Source organism: Pteropus vampyrus, unplaced genomic scaffold, assembly GCF_000151845.1.
Source record: "Pteropus vampyrus isolate Shadow unplaced genomic scaffold, Pvam_2.0 Scaffold21, whole genome shotgun sequence".
Classification (NCBI taxonomy): domain Eukaryota; kingdom Metazoa; phylum Chordata; class Mammalia; order Chiroptera; family Pteropodidae; genus Pteropus; species Pteropus vampyrus.
This window is the reverse complement of record NW_011888802.1, coordinates 9,515,881-9,537,643: the sequence shown is the minus strand read 5'-3', so window position 1 is coordinate 9,537,643 and position 21,763 is coordinate 9,515,881. Positions and strand designations below refer to the sequence as shown.

The 21,763-nt window shown below is 35.8% G+C and overlaps 1 protein-coding gene across 2 annotated transcripts in view; it reads right to left on the bottom strand.

Moving 5' to 3' along the window:
• GPC5 (glypican 5) overlaps positions 1-21,763 on the bottom strand; it is a 1,186,964-nt gene that overhangs the window by 1,143,697 nt on the left and 21,504 nt on the right. For both annotated transcript variants that reach the window (XM_011355487.1, XM_023528006.1), the window contains exon 2: positions 2,448-2,609. In XM_011355487.1, the coding sequence (XP_011353789.1) occupies positions 2,448-2,609 (162 nt within the window). The remainder of the gene's footprint in view (positions 1-2,447; positions 2,610-21,763) is intronic.

Sequence of the window (21,763 nt, the reverse complement as noted above, 5' to 3'; positions counted from 1 at the left end):
TGTATCATATCTTCTTTATCCATTTGTCTATCAATGAACACTTAAGTTGCTTCCATACTTTGGCTATCGTAAATAATGCTGCAATGAACATAGGGGTACATATCTTTTCAAAGCAGTGTTTAGGATTTCTTTGGATAAATACTCAGAAGTAGAATTCCAGGGTCTTATGTTAGTTCTATTTTTAACTTTTTGAGGAACATCCATGCTATTTTCCACAGCGCCTGCATCAATTTACAATCCCACCAACAGTGCACAAGGGTTCCCTTTTCTCCACATCCTCACCAATACCCACAAATCAATTAACGTGATATACCACATAAACAAAGGAAAGATAAAAATCATACAATTATCTCAATAGATGTAGAAAAAGCATTTAACAAAACCAAACATCCATTTATGATAAAAACTCTAAGCAAAGTAGGGAAAAGGAAAAACCTCAACAAAATAAAGGCCACATATGACAAACCCACAGCTAACATAATACTTAATGAGGAAAAGGTGAAAGCTTTCCTTTAACTTTAGGAACAAGACAAGGATGTCCTCTTTCATCACTTTTATTCAACATAGTATTGAAAGTCGTAGCCACAGCAATCAGATAAGAAAAAGAAATAAAAAGCATCCAAATTGAAAAGCAAGAAGTAAAACTGTAATTATTTGCAGATGACATAATACTATACATAGAGAACCCTAAAAATTCCACCGAAAAAAAAAAAAAACTACTAGAACTGATAAATGAATTCAGGAAAGCAGCAGGATACAAAATTAATATTAAGAAATTGGTTGCATTTTTATATATCAATAACAAACTATCAGAAAGAGAAATTTTTTGAAAATCCCATTTACAACTGCATCAAAAAGAATAAAACACCTAGAATAAATTTAATCCAGAAGGTAAAAGACCTGTACTCAGAAAACTGTAAGAAATTGAAGAAAGAAATTGAAGATGCAGCAAATAAATGGAAAGATATACCATGCTCGTAGATAGGAAGAATTAACATCACTAAAATGTCCATACTACTCAAAGCAATCTACAGATTTAATGCAATCCCTATCAAATATCAATGGCATGCATTACAAAACTAGATTAAGTTGATGTTTTAAGTCTCCTTTCACATGAGTCCAACTCACCTTTTCTCAAGTATATAATCCATTATTCCCATCCATAAGTCCTCATTCTGTTCATACTAGTCTATTCACCACCCCTTTATCTCTAAAATATGTTTTTCTATATTGTATATGCTATCATTTTCATAAGAAAAAAACTCACTGCATAGCCGTCTGTGGGTGGTTAAAGTCTTCTAGTTCAGCCAGTTCAAATCACTAATCTTTGCTTAAAAGACATATCGACATGTTTTCTTCCAACAGTTGCACATGACTAAATCCCATAATAGAAATAAGATTATTTTCTAAGATATCTAAAATGATTCCTAAATTAGTAACACCTTAAAATCTGACATTTCCGTTTCGACAAAAAAAATCACCAATTCATCATGAACTACATTTTATCACAACTTAAATTTCATCCTAATTTATTGTATTTATTTTATTGAATAAGTATAACTTTAAAAATTAATCAGCTTTGTGATTTAGTTCTGTTTATAAACAAAGCATAAATTATTTAAATTGACATTAATATAGTTATTAAAAAGGAATACTAACAGAAGTTATATTTTGCATTGGATAAAAGCAATAAATTTCCTTGAAAAGCAGTGTAATCTAAATATTTTCATTCTAATCATATACAGAATAGCTAATGCTTTATAAAAGAAAAAATAAATTAAGCTTTTTTATTATAGTAATAAGGAATTTTATAGAGGAAGTGACTATAATAAGAAAAAGATCATCTATTTTGCAATGTGCCTTGTAATTTTATAACCCATTAATTTCATTTCAGAACATACTGTTTGAATTAGGGTTGAGTTCTAGTTATAGCTGACCCTTAAATATTCAATTAATATTTCCCATTTTATTTATCAGACTTCTCTGTTCATTGATTTATCATACTGGTGTTCTTATGAAAACCACATGAGGCTACATATGGAAAAATTAGACAAATATTTCTTCAAATCATATTTTTCAAAATAAAACTATAATTACCCACTTAAGAGCAATGAGATTTTGTTATAGAATATTTTAATGAAATTTAATAAGTATGTCCATTCATAATGAAGAAAACCATGGGTCAGAATATTGGTGGACCTGAAAAAACCCTAGGAGGGCATATATTTCCAAGAACCATTTTATTAATATAACAGTTTCCCTAGTCCAACTCAATATATATGTCCCCAGATGACCTCAGATACAAGTTCCGAAAGTTCAAAAAAGCTAAAACTTCATTTTATACAAAGAAAACAAAAGTAAACCCAGCTAAGTTTATCAATATAATGATAATAGAAAAATTACCTAACAGGGCTTGTCCTCAATTTCAAAACTCAAGATACATTTACCTTGAAAAGCAGCTGCATTTCGAGATATTAGAAACTTTAATGTAGAGCTGGCTGTCTGAAGTGCCTGCTGCATATCTTCCCGAGCTACGATGTGATATCTCTCCTCCATCTTCCTGGTGCAACATGTAGGTTTTTCAGATATGCAAACCTGAAGATCGGATCCTGGAACACATATAATACTCTTCAGAATAATTACCTGTTTATTTAACAAACATTATATGTTACGTGTCACACATTCATGACCAGCACTATGCATCAGGGGTTTATGTTCTATGTGAGGAACTGATCTACTAGAGTATTTGCTTTAAGAAAATGTATCCACTGTCCATTCACTCAATCATGGCACAAAATACCCTCAACCACTAATTTTGCTCAAATACTATATTAACTTTGTGATCAAAAATCAAGTATGTCCACTCAACTTATTACTATTTACTAACAAATAGACTCTGTAATAGAAAGCAAATGAACTATTATGGAAGTACAGAGCTAAATCAGGAAACTTTATTTTTGTTTATTAATTTGGCCAAAATTTTTGAACTAAATGTTATAGAGAAATATATGGGCTAAAATTATTGCTTTTTTTGAGGAAATAAAATCAAATTTTGTACATCAAATAAAGGTAAAAATTTCCACCTGATTTCTCAGTTCACCATTATGCTTGTGCTACTTGTGGAATAGTGCTAATCTGCAATAATAATCTGATGGAAAAATCAAGATCCCACCAAGGGCCCAAACCTAGGATCCAAAATGCTACTCATCACCTAGCTTGCTAGAGATAACTCTTACCATTAAAAGCACTTTTTAGTTTTATAATCATATTCAGAAAACTCCTATGAAGATGCATATTATATGAAATGTGAAGTTATTATGTATACGTAATTATTTGTGGTTAAAAATAATTTTACTAATATAATTGACAACTCTCATCCTGATAGGTTCCAGGGCAAGCAACTTTTTACACAGCAAGTATGCTGGAGAGCAGAAGAAAAGGTGGGGAGCACAGAGGAGTGACTAAAGAAAATAACCCTGATGGGGCATCATGGGGACAGCCCCAGAGCATCCCAAGGTTACTCATGTTTTATGTAAAGCTCAGGACAACTGTATTTACATGACCTAATGTAATACAGTTATTCACTTATTTTAAGGTAAGAAGAGTCATGCCTCTTAATCTCCAGGGAGTTTCGCAGTTCCCACATTAGTTCTTCATTGACCAATTTTAGATCACCAAATATAAAATATGCATGCATATACATGTACACACATACACACATACACACACGCACAAACACACACACAAATACATGTACATAACAGCCACCTTTCAAAGTCTTCCTAGTTTTTCACATAGTCGGCCTCAGTCCTCATTTTCAAGAGTGGGTTCCGGGTAAGATCGAAATATCTGAAATCAGTCTGACCTTCCTGCTAATATGGGACACCAAATTTTTTAGTGATTTTGGCTTTAGTTTGTTTAAGTTAGACAAATAACAAACAGCAGGATTTGAGCATTTCACAAATGCTAAAAAGTATAAAATATTTATATGTGTCACAGAAGGTAACATTTTGGCAACTATTTTTCACTTATCTTGCCTAAAGAAATACAAAAGCAAATTCCACTTCAAACAGTAAAACTGACTGAAAGAAAACAAAGTTATGTTTCTCAGCTTTACTCCTAAATGGAAAGATTGAGGAATTAGAGTTCAGAGATGAACAATAATAAAAATTAAAGAACCAATAGATAAATATTAAAGTATATAAACATATTTACGATGGGAAAGAGTGCTAGGGAATATAAATAATGATAATAAAAACAATAACAATGTTAATAGAACATTGCAAATCTCTCTCCAGAATTCCAATACCTAACATTGTTTTGTTAGACCACGTTCCTAAAAATGGTCTATAAGGGCCTCAAGTCGTGACCACCCTTTTTTCTCTTCTGCTCAGTCCCATCTCAAGTAATAGGGGCCTTTACACTCTTCCCTTCACACAGTGCCCATATTTCAGTTCATGTTCACCAAGTTCCCTCTTGCCATGAAACCATTCTCCATGCTTTTCCCTCTGTCTGAGACACTCTTGTCTTACATGGGTTCACTCACACATGTGGCAAACATGTACTTTTCTTTAAATTTTAATCCAGTTGTCCCAAGAGAACTTTCCTTAACCTCCCAGACAACTTATGTTCCTATTTTATACCCTTGGAGTGCCTCATACCTCTCTATTGCACTTATCATGGTTGCAATGTTATATTTCTTAATGTGATTACTAATTAATTAGTTCCCTCATCTATACTGTAAAGCTCCAAGTAGAGGAATTTGTACTCATTATTATATCCAAGTTATCCAACATAGTGCCTAACACATCATAAACACTCAATTTTCATTCATTAAACCAGCAGCTGAGGATTTACTATGTATAGGCATTACATCATTTAATCTGCATATTAACTCCATGATATAGGGACCATTACTACCACATTGTACACATGAGGGGATAGAGACATAAAGAATCTTTGAAAACTGCCCAATGTCACACACCTGCATACTACAAAATGGTGGAGATGGTGTTTGGTGATTAAGAAAGCAATGGTCTTAAATCTATAAATGGTTTTTCTACAGACATAACTGGACATTTTTATTCCTTTTTTGAAAGAAGTCATCTGTTTGGTAAGGTGCAAAAAGGTTAGGAAACTTCCAAGGAGTTTTATTCAAATATAAAATTGGCTAAAAATAAAGTTATAGAATTATGATTGCCTTTTTGCACAAATTTAAATGGTGGAAAGTACACTTGGAAAGATGCTACAAATCATCTTGACTGCTATCCTAAACATAATGTGGGAGAGAGATCATCATGTCTCAGCAGCCCTGAATAAGCATGGACAGCAATTTAGATGACATGGACCAAATACATTCCTCAAGGTGGTGAGAATTTGCATTAATCCAGACTTTCATTCAGAATCTTAGAAGCTGGAGTAATGACAACATAAAACTCCAAAACAAATCAGGTCTGGAATTCAAAGATCCAGTTATGTCTAATCAGCACATTTCAACAGTATTAACTATAAGATATGCTTAAGTAACTTAGAGTTAGGGTCTCAGTGGAGAGGCAAAGGAGTCCACAAGAAACTAATTCTTTTGCTTCCTGTATCAGTCCAAAAGACAGACAAGATGAACTAAACATCCTCAGTGAAAGGATCATAGATTACATTTTGTTCACAGTATAACCACAAAGGACTAATAAGATGCCTGTTGACAAAAAGCCCAGGCTACAGTTCTCCCATTGTAAATAGAACAAGCATCATAAGAAAGCAAAACCAGATGGAATCCAAACAGACATTACATGGTAACAAGATGCATTTTAAAAATATTTCAAAGCCTGGCTTCAAAGAACACAACACAACTGAGAAGGCTGTGAAACGGCAAGAGTACACGACTCAGGCTCAGAAGTAGCAGACATGTTTCTGAACAGCAGTCATGTTTCTGAATAGTAAAATCAAACTCCACAAGATTTAAAGTACTAAAATCAAACAAAATTAAAAATAAAACAGCAGGTTCCTTGCTGAAGGGGCCCTTAGAATTGTGGCAGTTTTTTTTAAATTTCTCACCAAGCAGCAGCAGTATTGGTTAATATGCTTCCCTTTCTGTTCTCCAGCATAATAAACTGTTACAACCAACTATCTCTTTGTGCTTTTTCTTAATATGTTAAAATAGGAACATTGGGAGGCATTCGGGAAAGAGGGTAGCAGTAGCAGTATTGTTTTCACTATTTCTCAAATCTCCACATGAACCAAAAGAACTAGAAAATAAATCCAAAAATTATTAGATAACATAATACCCTCTAAAAACTTTCAAAATACAAACAGGTTGAGGACAAAGCAGCAGAAGCCACAGACCTTCACAGTATCAGACGCTGGACAGGAAGAGAAGGATAAAGCAGTAGAGTAAAGTCTGAAGGACATGAGAACAGAAAAAAAACAAAATAGCCAATAGGAATTCACAGGAAAGCACAGAGGACTAATTTGAGAATAGCAGCTGAAACTTGGAGAGTTTTGCCCTCTTGATAATTAAATGTATGCAAAGGATCCATGATGGAAAGAAATAAATAAGCAGGATAAATCTAGACCCCTATGAATTTTCAAAAAAGGAATCTAGCAGGTTCCTTTCCAGGGAAGAACTTCACATAGAAAAGAAACTTCTGGAAATGGAATTAAAATTCAACAGAAGAGGTGCCTCATTTAAGAGATATAGATACAGAAGGTCTAGAACAAATTGGTAGGGAAAATAAATTCAGAAAATTTCAGAAAACAAGCAGCCATATTTTTGTTCATAATTTTTTTTAATTTTTCAATTACAGTTGACATACAATATTAGTTTCAAGTATACAACACACTAATTAGACATTTATATAACTTATGATCATGCTGATAAATCTAGTATCCATCTGACACCATGCATAGTTATTAAAATATCATTGACTATATTCTTTATGCTATACTTTACATCCCCATGACTATTTTGTAACTATCAATTTGTACTTCTTAATCCCTTCTGTTTTTCACCCATCCCCCTAGAACCCCCTCCCCATTTGGCAACCATCAAAATGTTCTCTGTATTTAATGAGTGTGTTTCTATTTTGTTCGTTTATTTTGTTCTCTAGATTCTACATGTAAGTGAAATCATATGTCATTTGTCTTTCTCTGCCTGACTTACTCCACTCAACACGATATACTCTAGGTTCATCCATGTTATTACAGATGGCAAGATTTCATTCTTTTTTATGGCTGAGTAATATTCCATTGTATATATGTACCACCTCTTCTTTATCCATTCATTCATTGATGGACACCCAGGTTGTCTCCAGATCTTGGCTACTGTAAATAATGCTGCAATGAACATATCGGTGCATATATACCTTCAAAGTAGTGTTTTGGGTTTCTTCAGGTAAATATCCGGAAATGAGATTACTTGGTCCTTCTTTGTCTCTTGTTATAGCCTTTGTTTTAAAGTCTATTTTTGTCTGGTATAAGTAGTGCTACCCTGACTTTTTTGTTTTGTTTCCATTTTCATGAAACATCTTTTTTCATCCCTTTATTTACATTCTCTGTGTGTGTCTTTTGATCTGAAATGAGTCTCTTATAAGGCAGCACATGTAAGGGACTTGTTTTCTTATCCATTCAGTCACCCCATTCCTTTTGAATGAAGCATTTAATCTATTTACATTTAAAGTAATTGTTAGATATGTAGTTATTGCCATTTTATTTTTCATAATATTTTATCTTTCTTTTTTTCTTTTTCTTCTTCTTAAAGAAGTCCCTCTAACATTTCTTGTAATACTGGTTTGGAATTGATGAACTCCAGCTTTTTTTTGTCTTGAGAATCTCTTTATCTGTCCTCTGATTCCAAATGATAGCCTGGCTAGGTAGAGTAACCTTGGTTGTAGGTCCTTGCTCTTCATCACTTTGAATATCTCATGCCATACCTTCTGGCCTACAAAGTTTCTGTTGAGAAATCAGCTGACAGTCTTATGGGAGTTCCCTTGTAGGTAACTAACTGCTTTTAAGATTCTCTGTCTTTAGTCTTTGGCATTTTAATCCTGATGTGTCTTGGTGCGGGCTTCTTTGGGTTCGTCTTGTTTGGGACTCTCTGTGCTTCCTGGGCTTGTATGTATGTTCTTTCGCCAAGTATTTCCATCATTATTTGTTCAAATAGGTTTTCAATTCCTTGTTCTCTCTCTTCTCCTTTTGGTACCCTTTTGATGTAAATATTGGTACACTTGATATTGTCCCAGAAGCCCCTTAAACTATTCTCATTTTTTTGGATTCTTTTTTTTTTTTTTTTTTTGCTGTTATGATTGGGTGTTTTCTATTACCTTATCTTCCAAATCACTGATTCGACCCTCTGCTTCATCTAATCTACTGTTGATTCCCTCTAATGCAGTCTTCATTTATTGTAGTCATGTTTTCTATCTCCACTTTTATGTTTCCTATCTCTCTGTTGAAGTTCTCAGTGAGATCACTGAGCATCCTTATAATCAGTGTTTTAACTCTGCGTCTGGTAGATTGTTTGTCTCTATTTTATTTAGTACTTTTTCTGGAGCTTTGTTCTGTTTTTCCTTTTGAGACACGTTCTTTGTCTACACATTTGGCTGCCTCCCTGTTTTTGTTTCTATGTATTAGGTAAAGCTGCTATATCTCCCAATCTTAGTACAGTGGCCTTATACAGTCAGTGTCTTGTGGGGCCCAGTGGAACAGTATCCCTGGTTACCTTAGCCAGGTGCTCCAGATGTGTCCCTTGTATGAGTTGTATGTGTCCTCCTGTTGTAGTTGAGCCTTGATTGCCATTTGCACGTCAATGGGAAGGATTAACCCTCAGGTTAATTGGTTTCAAGGACTGTTGTGCAGAGACTGAACCTACAGAGCAAGATTCAATTTAGTAGGGCTCTGGTGTCTACTGAGTCTGCCCTTTTGGGTAGGTCATTAGTGGAGGTGGTTAGATGGTTCTCTGTGGTTAGATGTGTTCTGAAGCTAGCCACAGGATGTATTGGGCTGAGGCCTCTTGGGAGGGGCTCTGTTGCAGCCCAAGGTCAGTGGCTGCCTGTGCCTTTTTCAGAGCCACCTGGGTATGAGCTACAAAGTAATCTGCATATGATTGTCACTTGTGCTGGGTTTGCAGGTACCTTGGAGAGGCTAAGATGCAAATCAAAGCTGGCTGCCACTAGTGTCAGTCTTGGGGCTGCTTAGCAAGAGCTACAGGGCACACTGAGGCCAGATGCAAGCAGCCATCCTTTTAAATACTACACGAAAACAACAGAAGAGGAAGTTCTATAAAGTTAGAAAATCTTTCCTGAAGCCTGTCTCAATCTAAATTTTCAGGAAAGAAGCTAACTTAACATAAAATGAACAACAAAAAATATTGAGGTCAAATCTCAGACTTATTATAATTAAAAAGAGAATAAGGAACAGAATAATATCTCCACAAAAGAAAGCATGCCAGAAAGACATCCACCCCCCAAATAAAAAGATCAAAAATATAAGCATACTATTTCACAACAAGCTAAAAGATAATGACACAAAATATGAAAGAACAACAAAAATCAAAATTAGAAAAAGTCAGATATGAAAATCAGAAAATAAAGATGGAAAAAAAATTCTGAAATGAGGATTAAACAAGAAGAAACAGGAGCCAATCACACAAAGGTTATGCATTTAAAGAAACAGAAGATGGAAAATAAGGAATTGCAAAAAATCAAAAAGAACAAAAGGTTTTGAAAGACAGCAACAACAAATACTGTTAATAATGTAAGCCCTCGAAGAGGAAAATAGGGCAAATACTAAAAACTATATTTCATGTAATTTGGAACTATTGTGGGTGTAATATGAGATTAAAAACTAGTAAGTAATTATGAAATATTCAACTCTATTCTCTAATATTCAATATCCTTGAAAATCAGAATTGTTTGGTACAGAAGAAATGAGATACAGACATAATGAAGAAGTGGTTAAGTAAAACTCTAATTTTGAATTGGAATTGAAGTATTAACATGAAATTATGAAGAAATTTACCTTCAACTGTGTGTATGTATAGAAATAATGACTAATCAAGTGGCAAAGGGCATCCCTCAGATCCCTCAAGCCCAGATTATGGTCTTAAAATATTATTTCTCTGAAGAAGAAATCAGTGTTTCTTGATCTCATTCTAGATCTAGGGTAGGAAATGTACAACATGACAGACCAGCTAAAATATCCTTTACACCAAATAGCGAAGAAGCTATCAAATAACTACAAGGGTCATATTAAAAGGACTTAGGAGTTATAATAGTCTGCTAGGTCCACCATAACAAAATAACATAGACCAGTGGCTTAAACAACAGGAACTTATTTCCTTACAGTCTGGACATTGAAAGTCCAAGATCAAGGTGCCTGATCTTGAGACCACTCTCCTTGGCTTGCAGATGGCTGCCTTTTCTCTGTGTTCTCGCATGGCCTTTTCTCTGTGCATGTGCACTCCAAGGGTCTTTCTCCTTAGAAGGTCACCAGTCATGTTGGTTTAAAATCCAACCTTATAACCTCATTTCACCTTAATTATCTCCTTAAATGCCCTACCTCCCAATATAGGGCAATATCATATTGGAAATTAGGGCTTTGACTTATGAATTTTGTAGGGGACGCAATTTAGCCCACATCAGAAGCCAATTTCAAAAGGTTTCTACTGGCCAAACATGGGACAATCTGAGTTTGGGTAATAATAATTACAATAAACTTCAATCAATTGAATATGCTTAAATCCAAAGTTTTTCTGTATCTGTGCTTTATTTTATAGACTTTTAAAATAGGACTGCTGGTTGCATTTTCTTTTATTTCAAACATTAATGTTTCCCCTTGTCAACTTACAGAATTTTACATGTGTAGCACACAGAAAATGGTCCTTGATATCAAGACATTAGATCAAGATATATCTTGGGTTTACCATAATGAATGTTAAATATCATTAAAAAAAAAAATGGTTACCAGATGAAAATAGGATCTTGGAATTCAGAGTAGAAAGGTTATACTGGTAAACGTGCTCCTTCCATCTTTTCTGAGAACGTCTTCTTGCCATACATTCTGCAACATTTGTGAAATGTTATCATGGTGAAAGGGTTTTGACTGAGTCAAATGCATTCCTTCATCCAAGTAGAATAAATAACACTTAAGCTCATGAATCTAGCAAGAATCATGACAACAACATTGGATATGCTGAGAGCTGGGCAGCACCTGTTCCCTCTCCTGAAATTTCCTTTGGAGCTTTATCTCTTACATTCATGTGATTTAGATGAGATTGATATGCACATAAAGATGACTCCTGATTGGCTAAAACATAGCATCCTATCTTATCAGCACAATGATCAATTGAGAAATGAACAGCCAGTCACAAGAAAGAAATGCAAAGAGATAGCTGCTGAGGCCTCCAGGAAAGCTTTCTCTCTCCTGCTGGAACTAAATTGAATGACACAAGGCTTACAGATGTCACAGTCATTTTCTGGCTTAGAGTGAAGCCTAAATCTAACACGATTTCTTCTGTTATTCACCATATAAAGAAATCTAGTCAATATAACAGTAATAATATTTCTCAATGTTATAGTGGACCAAATCATTCCATTCTCTTTTGTTGTTTATTCCAGAACTTCAAGGACTTGACACTGAATGGAGGATCTGATAAGACTCCTTTAATGTTTCCAGCTGTGAATTGGAAATGAACTTTTCATGACCAAGAAACAACAGGAAGAGTTCCACTTGCAGTACTGCAGTGCTACCCACACAGAGCAACCATTAACTCTGGACAAAACACAACAATCAATGACCCAAAAGCTCTAGAGAGTGAACAAAAGACAGTTTCTGAAAGGTAGTCAATATTTGGAGAAGGAAAAAGCATGAGATTAGTTTCTTATCTCTATGACTTATAGCTTGAGGAGGTCCATGTACAAAAGGACTAAATTCCAATAATAAACTAAGTCTTTCAAGACCGAGGAACTGAAAGATAGAGATTAGGAAAACCAGAGCTACAGGCAAGTGCTGGGGAAATACTAGGAAAAGGAGGGCCAGAGAGAGAGAACCCCAACTTCTGTGTGTAAACTCTGTTCATACCTCTGCTGACTCCCAAACCACACCTCGCATGGCCAGTAAGCAACCCAGCTACAGCAAGCTAAGGATGAAAGAACTGAACTAAAATTGAAGTTGCTGCCCAAGAGACACAGTTGACAATTTGAGTCCAACCAAGTTAATTTTCTCTGAAGACAAACATATTAATGCTCATTGAAGGAATGTTATAAAATCCAGAGTCACCAAAATATAACATTCACAGCATCCAGGGGACAATCTAAAATTACTAGACATATGAAGGAGCAGCATAATGTGACCCATTTTTAAGAGATAAGACAATTAAGACCAGCCAGGGATGACTCAGATGTTAAAATAAACACAAAAGGGCTCTAGAACAGATATTACAACTATATTCAGTGATGTAAAAGGAACATGTGCTCTAAATAAATTATAGGAAAAAAATTTCAGGAGACAAAAATAAACTATAAAAAAATAAAATGGAAATTCTGTAACTGAAAAAATATATTTTTATATTATATAATATATAAATATATAGCAAAATGTCACTGGATGGGCTTGATAATTGAATAGACAATAGAGTCAGAGATCCTGAAGACAGGTCAATAGAAATTATCCAACCTGAAGAAAGAGCCAGGAATCAAGAATAACCCTTATATTTTGACCTGAGAAACTGGATGTATAAGTGGTACCATTAACAGAAAAAGAGAACACACAAGGAGGAGCAGATTTAAGGAAAAAACAATTCTGATTTAGAAATGAGAAGTCTACTAGAGATCCAACTGAAGATGTAGAAATAATACTTGAACATGCAAAATGCTATTAAATACTGAGGGTTTCAACAAGGGTTTCACTTAAGAGTTTAATTTATAAAATTTAGAGGGTTTCTCAACCTCAACACTATTGACATTTGAGGCAAGATAATTCTTTTTTTGTGGGGGAGCGGTCCTATACAAGTATGTTTAGCAACATTCCTGAACTCTATGTACGAGATGCCAGTAGCACACTCCCCAGATGTGACCAAAATATCTCTGGAGATTGCTAAGTGTCCCTCATGGGCATAATTTCCTCTGGGTGATAACCACTAGTCAATACAAGGTATAACAATATGAATGGAGCAGAGGAAGATCCCCTAAAAAAACATGAAAAGGAGCAGTCAGTGAGGCAGAAGGACTAAAATGGCTGTTGGGAGGGAAGTAAGAAGAAAAGAGAGTAGTGTCCTGGAAGAGTTTTAAGAAGAGAGAGATCAGCTGTATTGGGCAAAGTAGACACATTCCAGAAGCTTGTACTTTTCAAAGATCTGTAATCATTGGTGCAAGGATTTTGGTTATTTTCTTGACTCTAGATAGTCACATGAGCATTTGCATTGCATTTGGGATCCTAGTAATTATAAGAAACAATTATAAGGTCAGTTCAACTCACTGAAAGCTGTCATGCTAAAACTTTAACAGTTTTAATGGCCATTCTTTTCTAACTTCTACCAATCATGGACAGAAGGGATGCTTGTCTCTAATAGGACCCTGCATCCCGGTACTTTCCTGAACATTTGCTTTTGTGTATTTAATTGATTCTATTTAATTTGTGTTTCTCCCCCAAGATTGCAAGCTCCATCAGGATAAAGACCCCCTTTGCTTTCTATCAGTGTATTGTACGTAACTGGCACTGTGCCTGGAACAATAGCTCTCCAGTAAAGAATTTGTCTCCTTCCCTTTCTCCAAACTTTCAGATAAATATTTTGTAAGAAACCTAAGGAGGCACTTTCATGACTTAAAATTAATGAGATAGTTTTAAATATAGATCCAGGATGAGTATATTGCTGAGGACATTAAAAACTGGTTCAATAAACCATTTGAAATAGTATTTGTGATTATTGTATTTATATTTTTACAAATATTAATCATAATAATGGAACACTGTCATTTATTGATTCATCTTTTTTCTTTTACAAAATACAGGCATCATCCTACAAAAATTATAGTGATTCATTAAAATTAAAAAAACAATTTTTTTTCAGAAGAATAAAGTGCTTCAGCTATTATGAGTTTTTACGCTTCTGGATTCAATAAAAAATAAGTAACATTTGGCAATCTACAATTTTAGCAGGTAGGATCAACATAATATTCACTGTAATATTCACTATAGAACTGTAATGCTGTCCCTCGAATATATAAATGGCAGCACTGATCCTCAACAATATGCTAGAGTTGTCTTTCCAGCAATGGTTGATTAATGTTTGCACAAAATCACATACTTAAATCCTTACTTTTATATCAATAACAAGCATGTATGAAAGTATGCATTCCATGTCAGTGAAGCAGAGAAAAGCTATGCTGGACAGGCTTACTCAAACCTGGAGTCACGAATCTGAAGGCAACATTCTATAACATGTTAATCAGCTCAGGGGACGAAAGGTCTAGTCATAAATTAATGCATATATATTTTTTTCAGGAACAGCAACTGTATAGCCTGCTACTTGAACAATGAAAAAAAATGAATTGCAATTTCATCCCCACAATTTAAAACAAGTCCCATATTATTCTATTTCTTTTTAACAAACTCACCTAAAAACATTATGTCAATAGCCAACATTCCACACTTTTTCTCTAGATGAAATCAGGCACACACAGCAGAGCTCCCCCAAGCCAGGCTGAAGCTTAGGTTCTGAACTATCTGGCACAAGAAATTAAGCATTACCTGTCGATCTATTTGCATCCACTATTGTACATGGGCTAAAGACCTTGCTGGTCAGGTGGGGCCAGCGATGAGGAAGCAGAGAGAACTCTCAACCATGGATGGAGCTGACACCAGCAACTTATTAGACCACAGTTCGTGTGGGATCGGCCCACCTCATAATAACCACCCCCCTTATCTCTGAGAACCACTCTCTCTCATCATCTCCATTGGAGAGATCCCTGCCAGCCACACGTATGCCATGTGACCTCACATATGAATTGTGCGTGGCTATTCATAGGACGTATGCTTCTCACTGCATAGTTAATACATTCTTATGCTGTAGGCCCCTTCTAACTATATGTGAGTAACTCAGACCAGAACCAACCATATTGTGTCATCTGAGAATTTAGAATGTAACAAAGAAAAAGCCTAGTCTGTCTGCCATCGGAAACGCTTTATACACAACCTAGGAGTAAAGTGTCCATGCTATTCCACCATGGAGACAAAAAGCAGAGTATACAGAGCAATGAAGGGAAAACTGTCAGAGCTATTTGTAGTTGCAGCTTTAGTCCTTTTCTGAGGCCCCGTTACTTCCTACACTTTGAGAATTATGTTTGTATTAGAGCAAATTACTTTGTGTTTCTTGCAACCAAAGTGCCTAAGCTACTACTCTGGTGAAGGGGTAGCAAGAAAGGATGAATTCAATAAAAGCTTACATAGAAGGCTCTCCAGAACTCTAAAATATGTGATGGTGGAAAAACCCAGCCAAATAAGACAGACTGAGAAATTGTGTGGGGGCAGATAGAAAGGTTTTGGGTAGGGAATGGTGACTGACACTGAAAACTGTCCCAACCCAATCATCAGGGCTTTTTTGTGTACCGACAAACATACAATGTACTAAAAATAAACTATTACTTGGCACTTCAGCTCTACTAAAGGAACACCCCCGCCACGGCCACCATGTTTGTTTAACATACACATTAAAGGGAACCATGTCACCCAGATGCTTGTGAATAAATATAAATGAAAATTCAATCAAATTGACAAAACCATAAGGGACTGAATTAGTTCAGAAAACTCAAAGTATAGAGAAAGTGTAATTTTAGGCAACCTTTGACATCACTGCTTAAACAATTTCACAGAAGACCTGCTTCTTCTTTGTCTCTCTAAGCCATATAATTTCTGCTAAAATTCCAAATACCAATAATCCTCTCATTTAAAAAGATTTCAAGATGAATTTACTCAACCACCTAAAGGACCCCAAAGAGAGACCACCATCCAGCTGACTACAGCAAAGTTCGAGAGCCACACACAGTGCTGAGCCAATCACAGTAGCACTGCCTGGCCTGTTAAGCCCATGCTTCCTCCTCACCCTACCCCAGCACACAACACAGCTATGGTGCCCAACTCCAGGCCACAGGTGAATTCTGGGCTGAAAATTACAACCCAATGCTCCAAGAAACTAATGGACTAAATCTCTTTTTCCTCGCATCCTTACTTCTCTTGATCACTTCTTAAATTATAATCTCCTCTGGTATGCTCTATGATACTTTCACTCTCCAACTGCTCAACTCCATTAATAAGCCACACAACCTTTATCTCTTCTAGATCTTTTTACTGCACCCTCTGGTTATCCCCTATGTCCCATTCCCTCTCCAAAAGTTTCCTGTGTCCTCTTACCTCAACCAGAAACTTGTTCTTCCCTAGGGCCCCATCAAGTACAAGATGTTTACTCTTAAATTCTATTAGCGCAGATTGGAGGGGGGATGTATGCCCAATATATCCAATAATCAATGTATCCCTAGTGCTGATTTTCTTAAATTTCTCCTTGGATTACTTCTATAAAATTTTCTCCTTTGAAACTTCTGCTCTCTGACAATTCCACCTTCTTCCTGCTCATTGCTATCATTGCCCCATTTTATAACTGAGAAGTTAGTTCAACTCCGATCTTACTTACACCCTCTTCAAGACGTCCACATGTTCCTGAGGACTTAGGTTCTTGTGGCAACTTTGGCTTGAGTTCCTGCTTCTACAGAATTCTTCCTGTCACCTGCATTTCACCTCTTGAGGCTGGCCTGGCCCTTTCTCTCTTCTGTGCCAAACCATAATAAGTCTCATTAATTCCTTCCCCTTCATTCTATTCCCTAACTCCTCACCACCACATAAATATAAATGCATGCACGCATGCACACACCAACAGGAACGGGGAAGGAGGGAGGAAGGCAGAAAGCAAGCAAGCATCTGTATTTGTGTGGTAGAATGTACTGAAGATTTAGGACGTTTGCAGAGCTGAAATACAAGTCAAATATTTAATATTAGGCACGCCTATTCCTATATCCCTCACCTACCCTGACAAGCAGCTCTGCCTACTTAGTCCTTCCTTCTTCCCAATCTTTCAACAAATCTAAATATTTCCTCCATTTTTATTATGCAGAGAAGTTGAGCTCTGGGCTTTTCTATGTATCTCTCTGGCAGTTTTAAAACATGACTACAAAATTCTTTGATACTCTTCCTATGAAGAGGTGGGATCTATGCCCTCTCCCCTTGAGTCTAGACTCTGTGATTACTAGACTAACAAAAATATGGCAAAAGTGGATCTGTGTTGGTGTTCAGGCCCAGAACTTAAGAAATTGGCAGTTTCTATGCACTATTCCCTGAGACACATGCTCTTATAACCTACCCATTAGGCCACGAGGACCCCCAAAATACCCCATCTGCACAGATCACATGGAGTGGCTATGTGTAGATATCTCAGACCAACTCAGCTGAGGTCCAAACATTCTGCTAGTATCAACCACCAAACCTATGAGTGAGTCACCCTCAGCTTTCAAGTCATCTCTACTTGAAAGCAGATATCATGAAGCAGAAATATACCATACTGTACCCAAATTCCTTACCCACAAAATCTGTGAGCATAATAGTCATTTTACACCACTGACCATTGGGGTGGTTTGTTACACAGAAACAGTCATAGAAAAAAATATCCTATGACTCACCTGTTCAGTTAAAAACTGTCACCACCATCATCTTAAAATGCAGAAATAATTGTTCACTGAAAACTTTTGCTTTTAACACACAGTCTTCTTTACCCAGCCTTCTTTATAAATTCAACTTAGAGCTTCCTGATCTCCACTTTTTCTGTACACATCAGTTCCTCACTTCTTCCATACTCGCTCCCAGATCTTGTCAGTATCAAAACTCTTTGCTTCCAAAATCAATAATTCAAAACTTCTGAGTACAATTTCTACTATTTCATGATGACTTTTGATTACTTGATTATTTCATGATAACTTTTATAACAATATTAGGACCTCATTGACACTTCCATTAAATTGAAATTGAGGTATAATCAGGAAAACCAACATGCCACCCCAATGTCTCAAGTTTCTTTTATCTTCTCTTACCCACTCTCTCAAAATGCAAAAAAAAAAAAAGGTTCATTGCTGCCTTTTCATAAACCCTATATACTGCTTATTTCCTTTCTCCTCAGTGTGGATCAACTTCTCTATCAACTAAAACAAAATGAATTCCAAATTCCTTCCCAGTTACCAGGGTACTCTTTCTCTTCCCTCCCTTTTATAATCAAACTCTTTGAAATAGTTTTCACTGTCTATACTTCTTCACTTTCCTTCATCAGCCCAATCTCATCCCTTCTCTTCAACTTCCAAATCACAGTCTGTCAAACCTGCTCTCTCAAACATCGGCAATGATCTTCATGTTGCCAAGCCCTTCTCTAGTTTTGTTTCTCAGAAGCCTACACAGCTGAATACGCCCTTCCTGAGTTAGATCCTCCAATTTCCTGACTTTCCTACTCTCTTTCAGCCTAATTTAATTTTTTTTCTACTTAATTGTTAAATGTTGAACTTCCTCAAGTCTCCCTTCTCTTCCCATGTTACATTCCTTCTTCTAAGTGACTGTATCCACAGCTTTCTGCATGCAAAAGACTCATAAAATTATATCTTATCAAGTAATAATGCCCTTCCTGAATCCAGACTGCATATCTGACTACGTTTTATTTCCACTTCTATATCTTACAAGCATCTCAAATTCAAATGTCCAAAACTGAATTCATCTTCCCTTATCATCAATTCTTTTTAATTTTTCAACCATATCTCATAAAGACAACACATAGCTGTGTTCTCTTTTAGATCCATTTGGAAAGTCTCTAAATATGTTTATCCAATTTAGGCTCTTGATTGTAGTATGGATGTTTGGGCTTACATCTGTCACTTGTTTTATGTTATGATTCATAGCTATTTCCTTTTTTCTATCTTTTGCTATATATTCTGCATTTCCTTTTATATCACTACCCTCTTCCTACAAAATGCTTTCCTTGTCATTTGAAGTGTATAAAATCAATTTTAGATAGTTAAATTGTCTGTATAATATTAAATAGTATGCTTAATCCATATTTCTCAATATATCTAATTCGGGAATAAAATATAATTGAAAGCCACCATCCTTTACTATTTAAAAAATTAGTAAACAATCCTATTTCTCTCTTCAGCCCAGTTTTGTTGCTATCTCCTGGATTTTCTTCCCCTGATGTGGTGGTAGCTTTGCAGTCTGCTGAGATCTCCTAGAATTTCTTTCTCTGTATGTTTTCAGTTAGGGTGGGCCACAGCAGAGGTTCTTCCAGGAGATGTGAAGGGCAAAAATGCAATTTTAGCCATTTTGTAGCTCACACATGTCCTGAGCTGCTGATTCACCTAGTTAGTGTGAGGCAGCAACCCGTACCTGCAATGGCTCCACCTTCCCTTGGATCCTCCTTCAGTTTCTCTAACTCCTGGGCCAGGTGTGTATATTTAGCAACTTGACAAACGGCCCTGGCTTCGGCCAGACGTATACCCCACCAAGACCAGAGGCAACAAAAGCTGAAATGTATTTCAGTCTCTTCTCCTCATGAGCTCCAGCTTATGTCTGTGGATTCATCCTTACTTATCCTTACTCTTCCAACTTAACATCTGTCTTACCTTCCCAACTGCTTCTCTTACAGACTTCAAACTTCAGCATCAAAACAGAAGACAACAGTCTGCCAGAAACGGCGTAACCACAGTTTCAAAAGGAAAACTCCTATAACAAGTATATATGCTAGTGGTTCTACTTTTCTCATTGAACCCTCACTGATATACATGATCAACCACTATTTTTAATTTCTTTATTTTTCTGTAATTAAAAGCAATAGCATTCTACTCAGTAATAATAACTACCAAAGATATTTAGTTTTAAATATGCATTTAAACAGAATTAATGATTAACACAACTCCTTTTATTTCAAGATATCACAACTTTCAGTCTATTTTTTCCCTTCTTTTGGTGGATTAACCTTTAAGAAAATCTTTCTGGAATGATAAATGGGTAATATACTCTTTTTCTTGTATATCCTAGAATTTTTCTATTTCCTTACTACTTGATTGACAATTTGTACAGTTATAAAATTCTTGATTCACATATTGCTTCCCTGTCACCATTCCGTGGACATTACTCTATGGTGGTCTAACATTTTCCTAGCCTGAGGTCAATTAGATTAGATTAGGGGCCTTTATCAATGTTCTAGAAATGGTTGGTTGTCTACCAAATAGCTAGTTTTCAATTATCCATTCCTAAAAGAATCCCTATTATATCCACTCTCCTCAGGTAGCTACATCCATCATGGGAGGTGGATCTCTCCCTAGCCCATGGATTATTCACTTGTTTAAAGCCAGTGGAAGAATCTCAATGCTGGCCAGTAAGCCTTGAAGGAAAAGACATCAAGTAGCTTCTTAGAAAGCTCTCCTCAGTCTTAAAAATGGAATTAAAGTAGGAACATCCTCTCTTCTGTCCTTTGTAGGTATAGTCATTAACATTTAATTCTTGCAACTACAACAGCCTTGTTGGAAAAAATCTAGACTGTTCTAGAGAAGCCTAGTATGAGCCATCATGTCATTCCACTGAAATCACACTTAAACAGTTCTACATTGAGAATTTCTGTTATAGAAAATAAAAAATGGTCTCATTGTTTAAATCACTTTCAGTTGTTTTCTGTTACTTGCAGCTAAAAGCATTCCACCAAAAACTAGATGACTGGCATCTGCCTAGAATCTAGATATTTATAAGATTATATAGTTAGCCATGCATTTTTAAAATTTATCAAGATGACTCAATATTTATTCTTCTGAATTACATGTTCCAAAATTTCCAACAACAGGGTTAACTTCTTCCTAACTCTTATGGACTGCCAGCCTCCACACTAGGTTTAATACCTCCTGAACTCTTGGAATGTCAGTCACGATTATGATATCCTATAGGAGTTCCTGGTCCACATTTTGAGAAAATACTGGATTCCGCCAATCTTCACCCACTATACTTTACCATCTAATCCTGCCACCAACCTCACCAAAAGAAGTCATTCTTGTCTCAAGAAGTTCTGATAATAATTTAACAGACAGTGGCATTTTCCTGTGGGCCATGCTCCACAGATTCATGAGTTACAGGTGTGTTTACTGTAAGCAGCCTGGACAGACTTGGTATAACCTGTTAAAAGCATTCCACAGGTAATAATCATCAGGAGACTCTATTAGCATCTTTAAAAGTTTTGACCTGATCATTTTCTATTCTAATAACACATCTTAATTTCAATCTAACGCCTTATTGTCAAGCACCATTATATTTCATTCTACAAGGAAAGCGTCTCCTCTGCACCTTGTCTTTTCCTGGCCAGGGAGACCACAATCCAAATATTCCAAACGCATTTTCTCTATTGGTTAAGGAATCTCCACTAAGGCTTAAATTGTTTATATCATTATATGACCTATTCTAAAAAGAACCATGGAAATGTTCTTGCTCACTACTTGTTCTTTCTAAAAACTGCTCTCAATCATGTAACTAATTTATTATTCTTTGTAGTGGCTAATAGGAAACTCAGAACCAAAATTTTCAGCCCAGCTCACAAGTGTTGATGTCTTATTCTGCTAAAATGTATATGTATTTCATGTCCTAACCTTATACTTCATATTATTTTCCTACTCTTATTTTTCATATCATTTCTATACTTAATTTACAGTGCTTT